Source organism: Lissotriton helveticus, chromosome 1_1 (assembly GCF_964261635.1).
Source record: "Lissotriton helveticus chromosome 1_1, aLisHel1.1, whole genome shotgun sequence".
Lineage (NCBI taxonomy): Eukaryota > Metazoa > Chordata > Amphibia > Caudata > Salamandridae > Lissotriton > Lissotriton helveticus.
The window spans coordinates 78,503,655-78,528,106 of record NC_136057.1 but is presented as its reverse complement, the minus strand read 5'-3'; the positions used below and the strand labels follow the sequence as shown (position 1 = coordinate 78,528,106).

At 43.3% G+C, this 24,452-nt stretch overlaps 1 protein-coding gene across 1 annotated transcript in view; it reads left to right on the top strand.

Annotated features, from left to right (window-relative positions):
• Window positions 1-17,664, top strand: part of LOC144758635 (uncharacterized) — a 58,562-nt gene extending 40,898 nt beyond the window's left edge. Inside the window, exons 2-3 of the mRNA XM_078646439.1 lie at window positions 16,568-17,511; window positions 17,572-17,664. Of these exons, the coding sequence (XP_078502565.1) occupies window positions 16,568-17,511; window positions 17,572-17,664 (1,037 nt within the window). The remainder of the gene's footprint in view (window positions 1-16,567; window positions 17,512-17,571) is intronic.
• The last annotated feature ends 6,788 nt before the right edge of the window (window positions 17,665-24,452 follow it).

Below are 24,452 nucleotides of genomic sequence, written 5' to 3'. Positions count from 1 at the left end.
GGGTTTTTGTCTTTCACGAAGATTTAGTACTTCGGTAACCCTTGAAGTTTGATACTAGGTTAGTGTGCACGATGCCTAGCCATAGTGGATTTCTTGGTTTTCTTAAATGTTGCAACAAGGATTCCCGGTTGGAGGACTCGTGTCCGATACCTCCAGTTGGAACCCCGATATATGAGCTCTATAGTCGACATGGTGTGGGTCCTATTATTTATAATAAATATTGGGTCCGTTACACGAAAAAAGATGGTGTCCTTAGTTGGCCACCGCATGGAAGTTTTGAACTTACGATTTTAGATAATCTTGAAGCTAAATTATTTAAAAAGAAAGCTAGGCCAGCTATGTTTGATTCTTTTCGGTTGTGGCGTAAAGAGGCCAAGCAGAAAGAAATCAAACAGCTTAAAAAGGATCGAAGAGAAGGGTTTGTTCCAATAATGCAAGTTGTACAACAATGTCAGCGAGATAAAGAAGAAAAAGAAATAGAAGTTTCGACTAGATTACATCACATGAGGATAGACAAATGTTATCCGGTTTTACCAACTAGTCCTGATAAGAAAGAGGAGGATCCGAAGGAGGATCCCCTGTTAACGTATTTCATGAACTCGCCACCTCCTTATGCACAGGGTGCTACAGCCCCTGTAGTTCCTCCAGTAGTCCCGCCTGTCGTTCCTCCTGTTGTCCCTCCTGTTGTTCCGGCGGCTGCTGGTCAGCCCGTTGTTGATCCTACGTTTGTCCCACCACCTGTTCCTATTCCTACTGCACCTTTGCCTGTACCTCCTCAACCGCTAGTTTCTGCTACTTCGACTGTCTCGTCTGTCTCTGCTGTTCCTACGTTCACTTCTAATATTGTCGCTCCTGTTCTTTTTCCTTCTACTCCTTCTGCTCGTACCCATATTCCTAATACTGTTGCTACGCTCTATTCACCACTATCTGGATCGATACTACCACCCAGTGTTTTTGAAACTTCTCAGAGACGAAGTCAAATCCCTGGTGGAAGGGAGAGAGAGACGTTAGTGACAATGGCACATAGGTGGATGAGACATCCTGTTAATTACCCTCCACGTGTGGTCTTCGACACGTTTTCTCAGTTTAATGAGCCTACACAGAGATTCGTGTTCGAAGAAATGTGTAACTTTTTGAGGGAGCAATGGTATAATGATGATTTAGATACTGTACCGCCCGATATGATTGAACTTCAGAGTCAATTTTCGAACGGTATGATCGTAGGTGGAGATGTACGACGTGCCTTAGAGCGATTGTTAGCCCATAGGTCGACAGTGCCTTCTCGAGTGTCGTTTGATGACGACTCTGAGAATTGGAAAGCGGCTCCTGGTCAGTATCCTATGCGAGAGGTTCCGCCACTGTGGGTGCCAGGTGATCCACAAGCTCACCCTCCGGTTTTACCACATTTCCGAAGAGTTTGGATACACCTCCCATGGAAACGATCCGAAGTTTTGCAAGTGAAGCAATCTTTGCCTGATCTGCGTAAGAACCCGGCTGGTTACTATAAGGAGTTATCCCAATTGGTGGACGCTTCTGTTATGAACCTTGCCGACATCGACATGCTGTTTGGTAATGTCGTACCGCAACCGGTTTGGGCGAAAATTCGCCAAGCAAATCATGCAAACGAGTTAGGTGGTGATTGGGCAGCACTATTAGCGGCTGATGGATTACAAGTTGGGGGGGCTAAGCCTGATCAGTTAATTTTAGATTTACCTCAGAAAATCATTACACTTATGAAAACGCTTATGCCGGCGATGAGAGTAAACTGGGATAAATTATCAGCTTGTAAGCAAAAGAAGGACGAGAGTGTCTCCGATTTCTTCACTAGGTTCGAAGAGGCATTTGTCGATCATAGCGGTCAGGATATGGGCACTGAGGGAGGCCAACGTTTATTTGTCGATAAATTCGTATTAAATTTGTTGCCTGAACTATGCACCAAATTGAAAAATTCAGAAAGTGCATGGGCTGTCTGAACCACTGCACAGATATTAGCAACGGCTCAATACTATGAGAATAGGGAAAAGGAAGAAAGTGATCGTGCAGACAAGAAAACGAAGGAGCTCAAAACGAAGGTTTTGTTGCAGCAAGCGTATCCTCCACGTTCGAATCAAAATGAGTCGCAACAGCAATATAGACCACAATCACAGTCCTCCAGAGCACAGCCACGTTCAGACTTCTCTGACTATAGATCTACACTTGGGTATAATCAGTGTGCGTATTGTAGAAGGGAGGGTCACATAAAATACGACTGTCCCGCTTTGCGTGACCGTCTTAATGGTGTACCATCACGAGGAAGCCGTGGTGGTCCTCAGCAGGCATCTCGAGGTAGAGGCCGCGGTACCATTCACAATCAGAATGATCGCCCTCAGAATTCATCAGATACGAATAATTGTTTTGACCAGCGAAATGCGGGGTCAGTTAGATCTACACAATATCATGTGGACGATTACTACGTTGAACATGAGACTGTTGCAAACGATCATTACTAGGACAGCCACCGACAAAGAGAGGGAGTAGTATCAGTTCCGGTTGATCAGAGTGGGCCTTACGTCGCAGTAGCTACTTCTGGCGTAGTTCAGCCTTTTCTGTTAGACACTGGTGCGACGAAAAGTTCCATCATGCATTCGAAACTCCCTGGCGCACCTTTGTCTGGCTTAGCAAATGTTTCCGTTGGATTCTCTGGCGCCCCTGTTAGCAATCCTGTTTCCAGCCCTTTGCCACTTACGATTGGCCCTCGTGAGCTGAAGGCTCCATTGATTCTATCTACTGGTTGTGGTGAGAATCTTTTGGGCTTGGATTTGTTAAAACGGTTATATGCGACTCTGTATTGCTCCCCTGAAGGAGTGGAGCTTACATTAGGTCGGAGAGTAATCTCTCCTATGTACTTGTCGATCGATAAATTCCCACCGGAATTGAGCTCCCTTCCTGCGTCTCTATGGGCCACAGGTCCCAATGACGTGGGTCTCTTGGACATCCCACCTTATATGATCAAGCTGAAACTAAATGTGCGACTGCCACGTATACCACAGTATCGTATCTCCATTGAGGGAGAACGGGCGCTATTAGCGATTGTACACGACCTGATCAAAAAGGATGTCGTTGAAGAAACTCGAGGAAATGTGTGTAATAGTCCTGTACTACCAATTTTAAAACGCACTGATCCATCTAAACCTCCTGTGTACGGTTTCATAATCGATTTGAGAGAGGTGAATAAAATCGTGATTCCACAATTTCCCGTGGTCCCTGATATCACGGCTTTGCTGACCCTGATTCCAGCTTCTGCCTCCTGGTTCATGGTGATCGACCTAAAGAATGCTTTCTTTAGTATCCCGATCGCTGAGGAAAGCAGAGACCTATTCGGATTTTCATTAGGTGGTCGCAGTTTCAGACTAAAACGCGCACCACAAGGCTATTGTGAAAGTCCCTCGATCTATAGCCAGGCACTTAAAAGTCAACTGGATGGATTTGTGTTACCGACGGGTGCGGTTTTGATTCAATACGTTGACGACCTATTAGTCGCAGCTGATACGGAGGCTATTTGCAAAACGGCTACAGTATCACTATTGCGCTATCTACATGACTTACATCACAAGGTGTCACCTTCCAAACTGCAATATTGTTGCCAAGAAGTAACCTACTTAGGTCACTTATTGTCAAAAGAAGGGAGAAGGTTGACCCCAGAGAGAATTGCAGCGATTTCTCGAATGACTATGCCAAAAACTCAGAGAGATATACGTGCCTTTCTAGGTATTACGTCATACTGCAGACAATGGATCCCAAATTTTTCACTATTGGCGAAACCATTGTTAGCTCTCACGTGCAAGGATGTTCCTTTGCCATGGACAGAGGAGTGTCAGAAAGGTTTCTCTGAATTACGTGATGCGTTGTGTTCGGCTCCTGTGTTAGGTACTCCTGATTACAGTAAGCCGTTTACACTGTACGTTCACGAGAGGGATGGTTGTGCGTTGAGTGTTCTGGCACAACAATTTGGTGACAAACAGCGCCCATGCGCATATTTTTCTTCGACCTTAGACCCAGTAGCTAGAGCTTTGCCGAGTTGTTTAAGAGCAACGGCGGCAGCCGCGGCGTCCATTCGACAGTCCGCAGGTCTGGTCATGGATAATATGCTTTCGGTGATGGTTCCGCATGCAGTTGACACTCTCTTGAACCGAACGAAAACTCAACATTTGACGAGCGCAAGGTTGTCTGGGTATGAGTTGACGTTACTGGCTAGTCACATACGCATAAAACGATGTAATGTGTTGAACCCAGCAACATTGTTACCGATCAACATGGAGTCAAGTGGTGAAGCACCACATGACTGTTATCTGAGAACTGAGGAGGAAACAAAGGGTCGTATTGACCTGAAAGATACTCCATTGGTAGATCCCGATGGTACTTTATATGTGGATGGTTCCTGTTTCAAGTTGCCGAATGGTGATGTGACGACCGCGTATGCTGTAGTGACATTGAGTACGGTTGTAGAAACTGCAAGATTGAGTCAGAATTCGGCTCAGGCTGCTGAGCTGATCGCCTTGACGAGAGCGTGTGTGTTGTCCAGAGGAAAACGGGTGAATGTGTTTACCGACAGCCAGTATGCTTTTGGTGTGGCGCACAGTTTTGGGCGATTGTGGAGAGAAAGAGAATTCTTGACGTCGCATGGCACGAAGATTCAGCATGGACAGCTTGTGAACGACCTTCTAGATGCACTTACATTGCCTAAGCAGGTGGCCATAATCAAATGTAGTGTGCATCGGAAAGTGACGGATGATGTTGGTCGTGGTAATGCGTTTGCAGATGAGATTGCTAAGGAGACAGCTAAAGATCTGACCAATCTAATGTATGTTACGAGTACAGTGAGATGGCCAGCGGAGACTAGCGTGTGTGAAGACACAGTTGAAAGTGTGAAGGAAATACAGAACGAGGCCACTGAGATAGAAAAGACGCAGTGGAAAGAAAGTACGGGAAAATTGGATGAGAATGGATGTTGGGTTGATTTGTCGGAAAAGCAGAGATGGATGTTACCGGATGCATATGTGCTTGCTGTTGTTACAATGGCCCATGGCACAGCACATATTAGCTCGAAGGGCATATGCAAGTTGTTGTCTCCTGTATGGAAGAATGATGGGATTCCTAAGTGTGCGGAGAGAGTGGTTAAGAATTGTATGGTGTGTCTGATGTACAACCCCGGAAAGGGCACCCCCACTCCACCTGGTCATTTTGCCCCTCCTGCATGTCCTTTTGAAGTTATCCAATTGGATTTCATCCACATGGAAAGATGCAATAATTTGAAATATGTCTTGGTTGTAGTCTGTGCGTTCTCGAGATGGATTGAAGCATACCCCCTTAAGGATAATACTGCCCTGTCAACAGCCAAAGTCCTGCTCAAAGAGTATTTCCCTAGGTATGGCATGCCTCGGATTTTATGGTCAGACAACGGAAGTGAGTTTGTGGGAAGTGTGATGAAGAGTGTGTGTCGTGGCCTGGGAATAGTTCAAAAATTCCATAGCGCTAATCATCCCCAGTCAGCGGGTTTGGTGGAAGGGTACAATGGCACCCTGAAACTAAAACTTGCTAAAATTCAGGCAACAACTGGTTTATCATGGCCTGATGCTTTGCCCCTAGCTCTCTTATCGACCAGGGCAACCGTGCACTCTCGAGTAGGGCTTAGCCCATACGAGATTGTGTTCGGCCTTCCTGCGAACATTTGGGGAGTTCCGAGGCCTAAAGAAATTGACAGACTTGAATATCCAATGTTGATCGACTATCTTTATGTTCTGACTGCTAAATTGAGTTTGATTCATCAACAGGTCTTTGAGGCACTCCCAGCACAAACAGAGGGTCCTGGTTATCGGCTGCAACCAGGGGACTGGGTCCTCACCCGCAATTTTGGACGGAAATGGAATCTTGAGCCGAGATTTGTGGGCCCCCATCAGGTGCTACTTGCAACAAGGACAGCAGTTCGGCTGGAAGGCAGGAAAAATTGGGTGCATGCCACTCACACCAAGAAGATACCGCTTCCCTTGCCAGCGGATTCTTGGATAAAAAAGGGTTTTTCCTCGTCCGAGACCGACGCTCCACAACGTTTTGTCCCGTTCAGCGAAGCTCAGCCCATATCTGACACCCTTGCTGATTCCCCTCAACCAACTTCCTTTCCATCAACATTGAAAACTTCAAGTGCTGAACAATTGTCTGAACAATCGAACACTCATTTGCCATCCAATTCACTATTTGAAGATCAGACTCGCCCTGGGAGCAGCCGATACTTTCTTCGCCCACGCACAAAAGACTAATAAAATATTTTTTTGTTATTTTTGGATTCCACATTTACCGTGAACATTGTGGACATTTTATATGGTGTACCTTTTTCCCTTTTCCGTGCAGCCAAGAACCTTATAGTAAATTGAATGTTCAATTTATCTAGAACCTATCATCCGGGTTAGCCGTAGGGCCGTGCGGGTACTTCCTTCTGTTTAGCAGTTATTGACACTAGGTCGATTCCTTTTGTCGATTTCTGGGAACTCCTGGGAATTGACAATCGCTACTCAGAACGAAGTGCGTCAAGAACGCCACGGACGGTTTTTAGAGGATGAATTTCTCAAAGCTGTCGGAAAGAGAGAAAATGTCGGCGCAAAGATCTGCATTAGATAAGGTGTTGCGTACAAAATGTTTCTTGCTACAGGTTTTCATGTTGTTCCTAACTGTTTCTATGCTACTGGTGGGTGGAGTATATTTTGATGTCCAATCATTACTGCCTTCTGCCTTACCTACCTCTCCTTCTCTTGATCTAAATTTCGTCTCTACTGTTTCTCCACATTCTTTTCACATACTGCCCCAACATGGGCAAGTCAGACGTGCGGAATTTAGAAACAATTCTTTTGTGCAACTTTTGCATCAGCATCAGTTGGTGGTAAATACTACAAATTGTTGGGTGTGTGGGCTAATGCCACATACCATGGACCGGGGTATCCCGTATTTTGATCTTCCGTACAGCCCCCAAGGGTCAGCTCGGGCATTCCAAATCATGTTCCATAGTGCACTAGATTCCTACCCCCACCGAGAGCCACGCTCGGCAAGCTTTGGTCCAGGCCCATACCATAAGTCTCTGGCGACAGCGATTGCTGATCTAGACAGAGACATTTTCGATACTTCACTTATCCCAGAGGAGGAAGTGCAGGCCTATAAGCACCTTAGTGAGGCTGAGTATAGTATATCAGTGGGTGATAGGCAGCTTAAAAGCTCATCTCCAATCTGGATTGTACCTCACCTAGGCCACTTTTGTCTGCAAGGTCGTGGCCGAAATCCAAGAGCCCAGCTTGGGAAGAGCGCTTGCGTGGATACTTACGTTCTACCGATGCTCTCTTCCCCTGTCTTCCTAACTGCCAAGGGTACCTATTTTGTATGTTATGATCGAGCATATACGTGGTTACCTCATGACTTCTCGGGTACCTGCTATATTGCAAATCTCTTGCCTCCGACTTTCACTGTTGCTTCAGATTATCACCGAACTAGAGTTGAGAGAGGTGGTATTAGCAGAGAAGATACTGCCGGTCAAGAGGCAGGAGACTTCTTTAAGGGGTTACTACCGTTTTGGGGCCCTATGGTCAATAGCAGAAATCTGAGACAGTTAACTCGTGTAGTAGAGTCAACTGCTAACATAACCGCAAGTGCCCTTGGTAATTTGACAGCAGAGCTTCAAGCGAATAGGCTTATGACGTTACAGAACCGTATGGTTCTAGACATTGTTCTAGAAGATAGAGGAGGTGTGTGTAAGGTCATCCATTCGAGCTGCTGCATATTCATACCTGATAACGCTCCAACGGTTTATCAAGCCATCTCCAAGTTGCACAAAATCTCGGACTCCATACACGTGGACGAGGGAGATGGGACGCTTCTAGGATGGTTTTGGGGCCTGATGTCGACCTGGGGTTGGAAGATTCTGATGATTATAGGGGTTGTTGTGACGTTCCTGTTCACGTGTTGTCTTTGTGTACAGTGTGGTCCTGCCTTATGTGGCCTATGTGCTACAACGTGTATAAGAAGGCCATCTGTTTCCAGAGAGGCATTGATGGATAGAATAATGTTCCAGCAACACCTGAACGATCTGATGAATATCGAGGTCGACTATGATTTCGACTAGTGCTTGCCTACATGAGGGCAAAAGGAGCGTCTGAGGTTCCGTGAAAATCGTTACGGTGTTTTGGGCATTGCCGAATATGGACGAGTTTGGTATCTATGAACCGTAAATGGCGAGTTCGGTAAGTTTTCGCTACACTACTTGAGACGGTTCGCCTAAATTACGTGTTTCTTACCTAAACCCTCGGGTTCCATTTTAGATACGGCATCCATTTTGTTTCTTGCCCTCACGTAGTCAGTGAACAGGCAACTGTCCGCATCGTGACCTGTTAGTTCCCAAGCCATACGGAAGACGCATATTCCTTTCATGCGTCTTTATGACCGGAGGAATGACACTGCAGAGGCAAATGGCTCAGCTTGAGGGTAATCTTGCCGTGCCGGCCTATTGTTTCAGCCGTGCATGTGCTGGGATCAAGCTCTTTGATCCTATGATCATGTTTCCGATATTACCCCCACACTCTTTTCTCTACGTGTGTCTGACTTCCTAGCAGCTGTTCTTGTCTCTTTCTCTTGCTCATTTACAACTCAAGTGGAATGTGCCTAACGGTGGGAAGATGTGCTTTTACAGTTGGGAACCGGTAATGTTACTGTGATTATGTTCCGGGGTTCTGAAAGCATGAAAGCGACCCTTTTTGAAGTTTATTGTGGGAACTGAGTTGTAACCTTTTGTTCACATGTCGTGCAATGGCAAAACCTTGTATAAAAGAGAGTGACTCACATATGCAAGTGGAAGCAGACTCGTAGAACCTACACGCTGTTGTACTTCTAGTGACTTTTGCCTCCCTGCAGTAATAAACTCTGATCTTTGACGCCGAAGGAAGTCTCCCGTGTCTCTGTCTTTAGTGCGCCGAAACAGGTATCCCACGAAGGTTAGAGGTGTTGTTCCCTGGCACCGCTGGGCCTTAAATAGCTCAGTCCTTCAAGTAGGTCTTTAAGTTGACGATCAGTCTCTTTAATTTCTTGTTCAAGGTCTTCAGAATACTGGCCAATTCTTCGACAATCAATAAAATCAGGTCAAGACTGCACTTGTTAAGTATACCGTTCCATTTGTCTTTAAAGTCTTTGGAGTTTTCACAAAGGGACGGTTTTAAAGCTATACGGAGGCCACGTGGAATTCTGAGGGCTCTATGGTATCTCAGTAGAGTACTGGCATGTAATTTCTGGTTAATATGACGTTTTGATAGATATAGGAGTTGTTTCAGGCATTGCTCTTTATTGCGAGAAGGTGCACTCGGGCTAATGTCTTCTTCAATCAATCCGCAATAAAGAGCAATGCCTGAAACAACTCCTATATCTATCAAAACGTCATATTAACCAGAGATTACATGTCAGTACTCTACTGAGATACCATAGAGCCCTCAGAATTCCACGTGGCCTCCGTATAGCTTTAAAACCGTCCCTTTGTAAAAACTCCAAAGACTTTAAAGACAAATGGAACGGTATACTTAACAAGTGCAGTCTTGACCTGATTTTATTGATTGTCGAAGAATTGGCCAGTATTCGGAAAGACCTTGAACAAGAAATTAAAGAGACTGATCGTCAACTTAAAGACCTACTCACACCAGAAGAACTGACTTCGACACTTGAAGACGTAAAAACTATTCTTGACAAGCATCAACGAGAAATTAACGAACGCAAGATCCGCAAGTACCGAAGGGACACGCTTGACTACAAGCTTGATGAAGTGTACACCTGGGCTGATGTATACGCCCAACGTCGAAGAAACAAACCTTACAACACCCAAACTGACACTTCTTCTTCAGGTAGTGATTCATCTCAGCGTCCACCACAAAAAACGTCTACTACGTCATCAGCAGACCGCCCACCAACCAACGATCAGGCTTCCTCTTCTGCCACTGGAGCAGAACAATCTGCCGCAGTTCATTTTTTAGGATTAGGCCCAGATACAATCACAGACTCCGGAGGAGCAAGAAGAAAAGATCTGGAAAAAAGCCCTCCGAACACACGAAGCACCGCAACCAAGAAGGACCTGAAGCCCAAAAAACCAACTTAGTCATCAACATTTCTGATACAGACATCTCTGAATACCAAATGAACCTCCTTGAGAAGGGTACTTCTTTCGTCCCAGTAACTCACACCAACCTCCTCGAGCTGGAAGTGAGCACTTTCAAGTTCACCAGGAAACTAAGGCTGCGACACTTCTTCGAGAACATCCTACCTCCAACAACTGACGCTAAAACAGATCAACTCATGGGTCTACGCCCGCCCAGCAATTATCTGGCCCCTCAGAGCCACAAAGGCATCGATCTTTTTGAGAAACTAGTGAAAAACGACTTGGCGAAAGTGAATTTCAAAAGTCTCAGTAAACACCGGAATACCTCACAGAAAGACCTGGACACCTTAAAGACTTTAGCTAACAATCCTAACATCCGATGTGCTAAAGCCGACAAAGGTGGAGCTCTCGTGATAATGAACACAACCTTGTATACACAACGTCTATGGGAACATATCCAAGACCCGGATACCTACATGGAGCTTCATAATAATCCCATCAAAGAATTTCAGGAGACGTTAGTGAACATCATTGACCGAGCACACCAATCAGGGATAATTGAAGACCGCACTAAAAAATACTTAAGCAAAGAACATCCCAGAAGTCCAAAAATCTTCATGAGCCCTAAGATTCACAAAAACCTTCACGACCCACCTTTTCGGCCTATTGTCTCCACAAAAGGATCCATCCATAAACCCACTGGTAAATATCTAGACAGATATCTTCAACCTTTGGTCATCAAATCTCAAAGCTACATAAAAGACACCACTGAATTTCTCAAAAAACTTGCTTCAGTTGATATCACTGATGACGAACCACTGATCCTATGTACAGCCGACGTCAGGTCACTATACACCTCCATACCCCATCAGGGAGGTATCGAAGCAGTGGAACAAGCCTTACTCAAGAGCAACATTGACCCTAAAATGCAAACATTCTTGATGGAACTGATGATCTATACGCTTTATCACAGCTATTTCCAAGAAAACGATAAATGGTACCTTCAGCTCACAGGAATGGCCATGGGAAACTGCGCGGCTCCAACTTACGCTAATATTTATATGGAAAACTTTGAGAGAACCTACATCTATGAAAATCCCAAATTCCACGGCAAACTCAAAATGTATGTAAGATACATAGATGATCTTTTTTTCCTATGGGCGAACTCACAAGAAGAACTTAATGTAGCTCTCACCGACCTCAACACCAAGGATCCACGTATTTACCTCACTTGGCAGACAAGCAGTACAGAAATCCCCTTCCTAGATGTACAGGTTAAAATCCACAATCAGAAAATAATCCCTGACCTACATCGTAAAGCTACCGACCGCAACAATACACTACATTATCAGAGTTTCCACCAAGGGTCTCTTAAAAAACACCTGCCCTACTCACAAATGTTGCGCATTAAACGCATTGTTTCCGAACAAGACACTTACAACAACCGCATTAAGGAAATGCATCAACGTTTCTTAGATAGAGGGTACCCCAAACCAATCCTCAACGAAGCAGAAACACGTGTTGCCAACATCACTAGACAACATAGTCTAGTCAAAAATATTAAACCTCCTGCTGAACGCATGGTTCTTGTTTCTAAATTCTCTACAGCCACCAACAAATTCAAAAAAATCATTCTTAATCATTGGCCCATTCTTCAAATAGAACCAGATTTCCAGAACATCTTCGACAACCCTCCGTTGTTCGCTTACACGCGTGGTAAAAACATTAAAGAGATTCTTTCCTCACCACCAATAGTCCAACAAAAATTCAAAGGAACCCAACCATGCCAGAACTGCAATAACTGCAACTGCTTAATTAGAGGAAATCAAATCAAACATCCAATGAAAGGCAACTCCATCAAACTACGGGTAAACGCAACATGTGACTCTATGAACCTCATCTATGCCCTAAAATGCCCGTGTGGCAAACTATATGTTGGCAAAACTGAAAGAAAGATCAAGGTTCGAATAAACGAACATAAGTCCAACATACGCACGAAACAAGAGAAATCCAACATCGCTACACATTTCCAGGAATTCCACCACACTATAGCACAACTACAATTTATTGTACTTGAATGTGTCTCTCGAAGAGAAGGGATTGATAATCGCAAACTGCTCCTACAGAAAGAACTTGAATGGACCTTTCGTCTGCAAACTCTTAAGCCCAATGGATTAAATGATCGTGTAGAATACAGTTGTTACTTGTGATTTACATCTGTTTATTGTCTGCATTGCTCTTTATTCAACCTTCATTTAACCTTTTTTCATTCACTACTTAACCTAGACCCTTCAGTCCCTCATCGGTTTTTTTCTCTCCCCATTCCAACATGGCCACCATTCACGAACCTGTAGTCCTCCTTCTATGTTGCACCTATTTAGTTCACCCTTCGATTCACCACGCCGAGTTACCAGACCGTCGCGTTATCTTTCCTGACCGCCTCGGCGCGTATCATCTAGTAAGTACCGAATTTCACACAGTCCGTTTCTGGACGTCACAGCCAGCTTCTATACCATTCACGTCTTTATTTGGCATTTAACCTTTGCACCTACGCGTTTTTATCGCTTTTTGTTGGGCACTTTAATTTCACTTTTTATCGTATTTACCCCAACTCCCACATCAACCCACCATATTGATCGGCACTTGTTTAACTACTTGAACGGCCAAAATCAACCTCCCCGTTCACCTTGTCCTACCTCCTCACCCTGACCCGGGCTCTATTTCTTTCTTTTTTCAGCCTCTCCTTGATAAAGGGCGGACAGCCCGAAATGCATTGGAGATTTATGGTGTTCGTTGTAACGATATGTCGATAATATCTACAAACCGATGAAAGGAAGTAAAATACTTCATAAATTTGGAACACATTTGGAATAAACTTATCTTTTGAATCCAACATATAGAGTAATTTCTATGAACTTCCCGGAGTGCCTCCATGAGGGGATGTAAATGCAAATCTTTTGCTTACACTACTTAATTGTATTTCATGGTGTGTGACGGTCACACCACCCTCGAGCGCACCCTTCCAGAATAAAAATCAAATACACCGTTGATTAAAAGTGCGGTGTACCTACCACCAATTCACATTTCAATAAGAACCTGTAACAAACTGAACGTGCATACTCGCACCCTGAGAAAGAAAGTTTGGCACTGGTTTGGGCTTGTGAATAATTTCCATGGGTTTGTGGATGGAAAGCCCTTCACATTAGTGACTGATCCCCAAGCATAGTTTATGGTATTCGGCAATCCCACAGCAAAAATGCCTCCTCGAATTGAGTGCTGGGGTTTGAGGTCACAAGAATTTCAACTACATGATTCTTCATCGTCCAGGGAAAGATCAGAAACTGGCAGATTATGCCCTAGTACCCCATCTAATACAGTGGAGGATTACATCAAATTTATTGTGAAATCGAGCACACCAGCTGCCATGTCTTTAGAGCAAATTGTCACTGCCACCAGCCAAGGTAATGGCATGTCAAGATTAAAAGTTGCGGAACCAGTATTCTAGACATCTCACTAATGACAGCGAGTATATGAAGTTCAGAAATGTGAGATGAACTTTCAGTAACGCAGGAAGGCCTCATTCTGCAAGGTACACGGATTGTTATTCACCAAAGTCTCTGACAACAAGTAGTCGAATTTGCCCAAGAAGGAGATCGAGGAATAGTTGCCTTTAAGAGAGCTGTCCGTGATCGAGTCTGGTTTCCGTATCTTGACATAAGGGTCAAAAATGAATTGAAGACTAGTCACATATGCAACTTTCTTTCCTCTCAAGTTAGTCAGCAACCTTTGATTATGTCAGAATTGCCAGATCATGCTTGGAAGAGAATTGCTATTGATTTTTTTATGGCCCTCTGGATAATGGAAATTATCTTCTAGTTATTGATGATCAATACTCCCATTTTCCATTGGTAGAAGACCTTTCATTCACTACACATGAGCAGGGTTATTCAAAACGTAGATGGCATCTTTGCGTCATGACTTGTACCTGCAAGTTTAAAATCTGACAAGGACCCACCTTTTAATAGTCAAGAATTCAAAAACTTTCTAAATTACCTCCATTTAAAGAATCATAAAATGAACTCCCCTTTGACCCCAGGCCAATGGTCTGGTAGAACGCCTCATGAGTACTCTAAAGAAAGGTGTTCAGTATTTTGCACTTGTGAAGCTCAACCTCGAAGGTGTTTTGAACACTATTCTTTGAGGTTACCGTTTGACCCCCTCACTCAACCACAGAGGAAACCCCTGCAACTATCATGTTTGGAAGAGTCATGACAACCAAGCTTTCCCAATGGAAGGGGCTGGCTGTGACAGGGGATACATCTGCATTCATCTGCACGCTGATAGTCTTCTTGGGCTGGGAGAGAGGTGATTCACACTTATATTTGAATAGGTTGTGTCCTGCCCTCACTGAAAGGGCTGATTTACCCCGTACTGATCGTCTGGAGCCAGGAATGGGATGCAAGGGACTGTTGCACGCTTCTTAGGGTTCCTTTGAAGTCACCCGTTCATCAAAGACAATTTTGAGTATATGTACTGGAGCTCTAATCCCATGTTTTTAGACGCTGCTTGGGACTTGTAACCAGACACTGTTGGTTCTACAAACTGCTCATCGCCATGAGGACTGCTGTGCTGCCAGGAGCAACCACCACTTTGTCCTGCTGCTGCTGGGCGGCAGGAGGGACTGCCAATTTGTAACATAATAGTATGTGCTCTCTGCTGCCTGGCCACTCCCCTTTGTGCCCCAAAGTGCTCTCCAAGGGCTTGTTTGCTTGCCCCCTGTCCTCTTGAGACCTTGTTGCCTCTTTTCTCCGAGACTTCTGCTGGGTGAGCCCATTTTACAAAGGCTAGCATGTCGCCAGTGCTCCCTTCTGCACCAAGGTAAAACTTTGTGCATTACAGGACAGTGCACCATGGGCCTACAGTGCAGCTCTCTGATCAGCAGCGTGCCTTTGTGCATTCTAGGGAAGTGCTCTATGTTTTACAAACCAGCATGTGGTGAGCGTTTTTTCTCTAGCGTGAACAGCGTTGTTTCGTCTGGAGGCATTACCAGAGAAACAAACACGTCCTTGAGCCACCGTGCTCACTGCAGCTGAATTGTATTGTGAACCTCACCCCCGAAGTCTGGCAAGATATCGTCACTGTCAGATACCACCAAGAACAAACTAGTGTTGCCCCTCCGGTCCTGAGACTCAAGGAACAGCAACCTGAAGACTTGTACTGCTCAGAGGTGGTACAGTGCAGAGCCTAAGGCTGCAGAGCTACAGTAGCTGCACAAAGCCTTCAAGGGGGGCCTTTCGACGACACGTTGTGCTGTAACATGTGGCGTGCCAGCATTCTGAGGCTCATTCCAGCCAGCCTTGCCCTTTTTAATGCATAAACTGCACAAAGCTACCAATGTCGGGTCCCACGTCCGAGACATGACAACATTGTTAGCAAGTTACAGATGCCCTGAGGACAGTGGCCGTGCACCCACAAAGGTACTGTGAGGCAAGTTGGGTCCAGAAGAGTGGTATATCCACCCTGCTCTCCTTCACTGGTTGCTTGGTTTCCCTTGGGCAAAGAGTCGCGATTCAAGCGGCCCCGGCAGGCTCCAAATTCGCTAGAGCGTGAGGGGCATTTCTTGTTCAGCATTGTCTCTGCTCTGGAGATGACCTCAAGAATGGCGCAGGGCCGTCCATAGAGGAGTACTGCGGGAAGACTCAAGCTCAATTACTGTTTAGCGTTTAGTAGGTGCTCCTGCCCCCTACATTTGGTTTCCAAATGCAATCACTTCAACCACGTTCAACGTTCACTACAGTTACCATATGATGTGTAATAGGAGCGCAGGTGTGCTGTGTCCTCTTTTCATAGTAATTTGTGTTTTTCTCTATCAAACCTGCATTATTTGCACTAACAGTGTGATTAAAGTCATTTTGGTCTTGTTTGATGTACAATATAGAATTTATTTTTACATAATTCTGCGTGGATTCCCTTTTGTGGTTTACTCACTGTGTTGCTGCTCTAGTGTGTTGCACAAATGCTCTGCACATTGCCTCTTTAAACTAGCCTGACTGCTCTGCGCCAAGCTACCAGAGGGTGAGCGCAGGTTATCTCGGGCGTGTATCTGGCTTACCCTGACTAGAGTGGTGGATTCTGCCTGGCTTAGGTGCCTACCCTAGCCAACCAGAAACCCCATGTCCAACAGTGGTTCTTGTGAATCACTTGATTTCCCAGCATGCTCCTGCTGCAGGACCAGGTCACCGCACTTTGTGTAGGACTAGCCACCATGTGTGTCTCAAAGGGAAGTGTGACTCTTCTTCTTAGAACATACACTTTTTTCCCTGAATTGTAACTGTTCACTTTTCCATATTATAACAATGCAGCTTTTTCAAGAAGTATTTTCCATATGTAATTTTCAATGTTTTTTCTATTTTGCAGAACAACAATCACATCTAGAAAGTATGAATGGGAAAGAAAGCCATAAAGGTCCCGGAGGAAAGATGAATTTTACTCAAAATATCTACTTTAAAAAACGTCGCAGAATGCACATGAGGGAGAGACGCTTTGCTTGTAATGTGTGTGACAAAGGATTTATCAATGAGACACGTCTTGTGAGGCACAAAAAAGGACACACCAGCCTCGGGCCATATCCCTGCGAAACATGTAAAAAGTGTTTCACTCAAAAGGCAACTTTTTTACAGCATCAAAGAACACACACTGGAGAGAGGCCTTATCACTGCACTGTATGTGCAAAGAGCTTCACTCAAGAGCAAATTCTCCATGAGCATCAAAGCATACACACAGGAGAAAAGCCTTATCGCTACACCATGTGTGAGAAGAGCTTCAATCAAAAGACAACTCTACTAAAGCACAAACTAATACATACCGGAGAGAGACCTTATCACTGCACTGTGTGTTCAAAGCGCTTTTCTCGTAAGGTGACCCTTGTACTGCATCAAAGAACACACACCGGAGAGAGGCCTTATCACTGCACTGTGTGTTTCAAAACCTTTTCTCAAAAGGGAGACCTCGTACGGCATCAAAGAGTACACACAGGAGAGAGACCTCATCATTGCACTCTGTGTTCAAAGCACTTTTCTCATAAGGCAACCCTTGTACGGCATCAAAGAACACACACCGGAGAGAGGCCTTATCACTGCACTGTGTGTTTCAAAACCTTTTTTCAGAAGAGAAACCTTGTACTGCATCAAAGAACACACACAGGAGAGCGGCCTTATCCCTGCACTGTGTGTTCAAAGCGCTTTTCTCAAAAGGGAGGCCTCGTACGGCATCAAAGAGCACACACAGGAGATCGGCCTTATCACTGCACTCTGTGTTCCAAGCGCTTTACTGATAAGGGATCCCTTGTACGGCATCAAATCGTACACACAGGAAAGAAGCTTTATCACTGCACTGAGTGTTCCCAGCGCTTTGCTTATAAGGGAACACACACAGGAGAAAAGCCTTTTCGCTGTACTGTGTGCGAGAAGAGCTTCAATCAAAAGGCAAATCTACAAACGCACCAACTAATCTAATTTCTTTGTAAATGTGCTGAGCGTTTCTCACTGCTAGTTGATTCTATTGTACTAACCTAATATAGGATTCATTTACCACCTCTCTCATGCATTACATGAGGGCACAGCCGCAACACTTTCACGCCGTCTTACAAAACACACACTAAACTACTACTTACGCGTCACAACAACTTTGAGCTCACAGCTAGGGCTCTCAGCACAGCCCCCTATTTGCAGATGCCAAAGTCCTAACAAATCGAAAGCCCGTAGCCCCTCTTGCTTCCATCTTCAGCCCAGGTGCTGCTCGCTCTTTGTGGTGTCTGATTAACGTTGAAGATGCAGAAAAAAACGTGGGCTCTTTTCCCTTCCCATCATACCTTTTCCCACATATGTTTAAGAGTTAGTAGTTGAACTGTGTTTATTGCAGATGTATGTAGACATCTTTTCCTAAATAAATCCTGCTGTATCTTGCATTGCATTGGGTTCGAGTAAGCATTCTGTTCATTAAAGATCCCCTTCTATAGGACGCACATTTATTTTTGTGTCACTCTGTAATTTCTACAGCGCTCAGGCTTCGGTAGTGAAGAGTGCTGCCGCAACCAACTGGAAAGCAGCGAACCCACCAAGCAGCCCCGTATCTCTGAGTGCCGCCAGGTATAACTTGATTTACCTCTTGTAAGGAGTAAGTACTGTGTCCAGACTGATTTTTTAATTTCTTTTTTCATCCCAGTTCTTTTTTGCTTTTCTCATTCGAAGAATGCAAAATACAACAAGACTTAGTGCAGGATGTACTAGCATCAGGAATACCGATTTCCTAATTGTGATTCTCTCTGAGTCGCAATTTGGAAATCGGAATTCCTAATGTATGAAACTCTTTTGATTTTCATTGGCGATTGCTAGCGAGTGACAAATAGACCTACCTCATGCATATTAATGTGGTAGGTCGCAATTTGAGACCCATTAGGAATCACAGCCATCACAGAGATGGCAGCCTGCTGAGGACAGCAGACCACCATGTCTATGATTGGTTTTTAATAAAGCAGTCTTTTTTTTATTTTTTTAATGCAGCCTATTTTCCTTAAAGGATAATGGGATGCATTTAAAAAGAAAAAAAATAAGCTTTTTCGTTTATATTTTTTAAGAGTAGACAAGGGGGTCCGTGGAACAGCTGCCTACTCTTAAAAATATTTGTTTTCCATTCTTTAAAGGACCCCTATCTATTTGCAAATGTGTTACCACCTCCTTCAAGGAGTCAGTAAAATATGACCTTAATTCGGTCGCAAAACTTTCATACAGCCCATTTGGATTCAGTAATTGGAAGAAATGCCGTAAACACGCCCCTTTTAAATACAAAATCGCAAACATAAATTGCGAGTAGGTAGCGTGTTACCGAATCACAATTTGTATTTGGTACATTTGTAAAAGCATTTTTGCGGTTGGACGTTTCCGACTGCAAAAATGCTTCCCACAGAGACAATCTCCCAACCCTAGATATTAGTGCAAATCTCAGTCAGTTAAAATGCAAAACCAAAGAAACTCTTTTAAAAAAAAGAAGTGCACAAGTTCATAAATATAAATTTTCACAATACGAAGGCGGCGACAAAATTGGAAAAATCTTAGCGTTTAAAGTAGCAGAGGATAGAGCACAATCTATGATCTCCCAAATTACGGGGGTTGATAATAAGAGATATAATCAGCCAGATGATATAATTCAACAATTTGCCAAATATTATGAAATCTTATATACACCAGAGAATATACCTAACGATAAAATAATTGAAAACTATCTAAAAGAAAACTTAACAAATAAGTTAACAAGAAACGAAACAGAGGAATTGATCTTAGAAATAACTAATGAAGAATTAAAAGAGGCCATAAAATCATTGCCATTAGGAAAATCTGCTGGTGAGGACACCATCCCGTTGGAAATCTACAGACTATGTTTGGACGAGCTAACACCTTTTCTTTTAGAAGTAATTACCTATATAGGAAGAACCGGGTCAGCTCCCCGCTCTTGGAACAAAGCTAAAATCATCTTTTTTCATAAAAAGGGTAAACCTAAAGAGGAGATGGACTCATATAGGCCAATCTCCCTGATCAATGTTGATGCTAAGATTTTTGCAAAATGTTTGGCTAGAAGACTTGCACCACTAATGCCTAAAATTGTAAACACGCAACAACATGGGTTCATAACAGGGAGAGATACATCAGCCCATGTCAATACAGCAATAACTGCGTTTGATATAGCAGAAATAGAGGATACCCCCCTAGCCATGATAATGCTTGATGCCGAAAAGGCGTTCGATCGGGTGGGGTGGGACTATCTATGGCACGTAATGGGATCCATGGGGTTTGGTGGAAAATTTTTAAACGGGATTCAGGCACTCTACGACAATCCAACCGCATTTACTAGCTATGGCGGTCTTACTTCACAATGCTTCCCAATCAAGAGGGGCACACGTCAAGGGTGTCCCCTATCACCTTTATTGTTTGCCCTTTCATTAGAACCGTTTCTAAAGGCTTTGGATGCTCAGTCAGGAATAATACCCTTCAAGACTGGCAGTCAAAACTTAAAAATTACTGCGTGTGGGGACGACATCGCTATATACTCTATTGAAACAACTGAGTCTCTAAAAGCTATCAAATTTGAAGCATCAAAATTTGGCAATGTATCAGGTTATAAATTAAATGCTCATAAAACTCAAATAATAGCTAATTTTGCTCCCCCTCAACCAATACCTGAAATATGCAAGACCGCGACATATCTAGGAATTAAAATTACTTCAAACGTCAAAGAACTTAATAGCATCAATTATAAAAACTTAATGAAAACTACCACTTCAAATTTAAAAAAAATGGCACCGACTTCCATTAAATTTAATCGGTAGAATAAATCTGATCAAAATGAAAATAATACCAAAATACTTATACTTATTCAGATCAATTCCTTTGGCACAAAATAGACTTTTTTTCAAACAATTAGATAGGATCTTCTGTAACTTTATCTGGGGGTATAAGAAGGCTAGGAGATCGTTAAAAATGCTGAAAAATCAAATAGGATCTGGTGGGCTTAACTTTCCTGACGTGAGATTATACTTCTGGGCTTCATTTATAAGGCGTATTCGATCACTACTAAATGAAGAGGATCTATTTTTCTATCATTTCTTATCATTAAAGGGAGATGCTAAACAATTTTTCCTCCGTATTACAGATCCAAACTTCTACAAAAGGGTTAAATTTAAGACTATACGAGATATAGTAAAGATATGGAAGGATATATCTATGTATTGTAAAACCACTATATTTCACTCACAATTAATCTTATGGGATAATCCCGGACTGCCAAATATATTTAGCGACGGGATATCCCGTGAATGGCAACGGAAAGGAATTATGGTTTTGGGCGATCTATATAACTCTCGAGGTATTCTGAATTTTCTAACTTTAAAGCAATTATATAGCCTATCTGACACACATAGATTTAAATATATGCAAATATATGACTTTTTAATACGGAAGAACAGAATTAACACTTTGCCGAGTGGGGGTATATGGGACCTATTAAATTCTAAAAAAGAGAAATCAATAATCAGCTCGGCATATAAATTCTTTATAGGTCCAAGTCCCGACGATAATGATATACTAGCAAATAAATGGAATCTAAAATACGCTACTAATTTTACTGGAAAACAAATAAGCACATCTTATACTAACATTCATGACTATGTAAGATCATCCAGTTTACGTCTACAACAATATAGAACTACATATCTGCTATATTATACCCCAGAAAGATTTTCTAAATGGTCCTCGAATAATATCACGAGAGAAAAAACTAAATGCCCGAAATGTGACGAGTATGCGGCAGATCTTGTACATATGCTGTTTTCATGTCCGAAATTAGGGAAATTCTGGGAAGAAGTGGGAAAGATTCTAACCACAAAAAAAATCTTAGTTCACCAATAACCGCATCTATGGTAATATTAGGCCCACATCTGATAAGTCAACCACATCATATACTACTATCAATTTTATTTTCCTGTGCCAAATTAACTTTAGCCAGGGCCTGGATCAACCCCAACCCACCAAACACTTTGGAATGGTGGTACCTGGTTAATGAAATAAAAATTATGGCATCCACATTGGCAGAACTCAGGGGTGTCGGATCGCTCAAAAAATTTGAGAAAATTTGGGGGAACCTAGAAATGAACTGATGTACTCAAGATAAATATATTATATGTTCATTTATGTTTTTTTTTATCTTATGTTAAGTAACCTCTGACAAAGTGAAAAGATTGATCAATCTATGTTTAATTTTGTATTTATCGGTTGAATGGTAACTTTGTTGAATGCTTTGTAATTTTATACCAGGTGAAAATAAATTTAAAACAAAAAAAAAAATGCTTCCCACAAGTGGCCCCTAATGATTTACTCCCCCAGCAGCAGAACTAGCCAATAGGGCACTAAACTAATGGTGCAGCGTCAGCTTTGCACGTGTGCAGCAACAGCGGTGGCTTTGAGCACTGCCACTTAGTTTAAAAAAATAAATAATAATTTGTTGGAAGGGGGTTATCCCTGGATGGCAGCAATAGGTACTGCTGACCACACAGGGGCCTCTCCCTCCCAGGAACGTTGCCGAGCGTTTGGGGTCTGACCCTCAGATGTGAGGGTTAGGCATTAACAGTTGCACACAGAGAGATTCCGCTATACCACAGAAGAACAACACACCAGTTAATTACTTGGTGGAGGGCCTCCGCTTCGACCATGCCACCCTCCGCAAGGAGTATGATGCCCTGGCCGCAAAATTCACCAGCACCCTCCAGTAGTGGAGTGTCCCTTGCCCTTTTTTTAGAGACTTTTAGGGGGTGGGATTTGGGAGTTGGTTTCTTTTTGGGACTTTTCAAAGACAATCGTTGGGGTTAGGGAGGGTCTTGAGGGAGATTATTTTGTTAGGGCTACATAAATATACTTTTTTAAACTTTATCTGACCATACCTGTTTTTTACTGCTTTTCAGTCTGGTGGGTGGGGGTTTAACAGTAAGTTTGTTTTCCTGAAGAGTCCTAGGACTTTAGTAGTACTACCGTCAATCTCTCGTCTAGTCCTAATACTCCATTATACTACCTCCCACCAAACGCTTATCTTACCTGTAATTTGTGTTAGAAATTAGGGCTAGGCCCAGGGCTGGCTCCACAGGAAATGGGGATTAAGGTTGGCAATCCTGGGCGGATGAAATTTCCTCATTGCGGTGGTACTAGTGGTGTGACACAGTGGCAGTTGCATGCCTATGGAAAAAAAGAAAACGAAACCTGGTTTGTCCTTACTGTAGCATTACAACGGTTACGGTACGATAGAGAATATAGCAGGTGACAGTACACTAGAACAGTGCCACAATGTAGCCTAACAAATGGTAAAGTATTGCAAGTATAACTAGTACTTGCATTGAATTTATTTGACATTGGCTCCTACTACTACAAGAAATAGTACTGAAGCTGAGTAAGTCTAGAATATATCCTCGTATTCCTTCACCAGCCCGTTGCTATGACCTTATCCTCCCCAGCAAGTGTGTGGAATTATTGATGTCATTTAGTCAGACATCAAGCAAAACCACACAGCCCGGGGGAAGAGGGTTAGGGTTTGGAAAATGGATGGGAATGCGGGTTTCTTTTTGGGTAGGTTTTGTTGAGAGAAGAAAAAAAAAGCACAGCATGGACAAACAATAATTGAAGATAAAGAAATCTTTGGGTAGAAACTAAAGCTAACCACATGCAGTCACACTCATAGAAGAAAACAATGGATACTGTATCTGTATTCTGTATGTTGTTGGAGTTGTCCTGTTGTCCTGTTGAATTTGGTAAGTAAGTTGCATGCAGCAAACAATTCCTCTTATTAGCGGCACTCCTCCATTCCAGCTGACGCTTCGTCCATCAATGTTGGTGACCACTGACAGAAGACACCCTGTCCACTGCCTGCCTGGCGGATGTTGACTGAAACCCGGCCTGTAATTATTGAACGGAAAACAGGAAGCGCTATTACAATACCACTGATAAATAAATATAAGGTATGTACGCTGTGTGGTGCAAAAAGTCACACTTTGATTTTCCTAATAGATAGTACAATATTTTTGAAATTGCGTACTCTGTCTGAGTCACCTTTTTAAGGATAAATAAGTATGGCCAAATTAATTTAGCGGATCTTTCCCCTCAAGCTAGGTGTACTAGAACAAAATTAGACCTTCCCAGCAATGCTCCCACCAAGACCCTTACTAAAGCCAGTCGCAAAAATGTAGAAGACCCCCAATCAGATCTCAAAAAACGAGGCCTAGCAGAAAAATGGTGACAAAACGTACTTTGAAAGTAAAAGTAGGCCCAAATACACCCTTACCCACCGTGGATTATATTCAAACCACTTGCAAGCAAGCAAAAGTATCCATAGCCAGCATCGCTCCAAGAGTGCTCTAAGACCCCAGAACTCAGTTGCAATAGAACACCCCGAAACACATGCAATCCTGCTGCTAGGGCTAACCCTAACGAACCCTAAGTTACAAAAAGTGCCAAAAGGCTTTTCCTTATGGATTTTGTCCAAAACACTTCTATCCGGTATTAGACCTTCACAGGAATGCCCCAAGAGACCCGCCAACCCACCCGCAAAAAAGCACGCGACAACACCCCCAAACAGCCAAAAAGCAAAATCTCATACTTACAATATCTCTCGCTCTTCGGTCCAAACGCGCTGTGCAGCTAGGTCATCATCATAACTCCTGTTTGCCACCACGGATTTCCTGAAAAGCAAATGCAATCAAGATTAGACT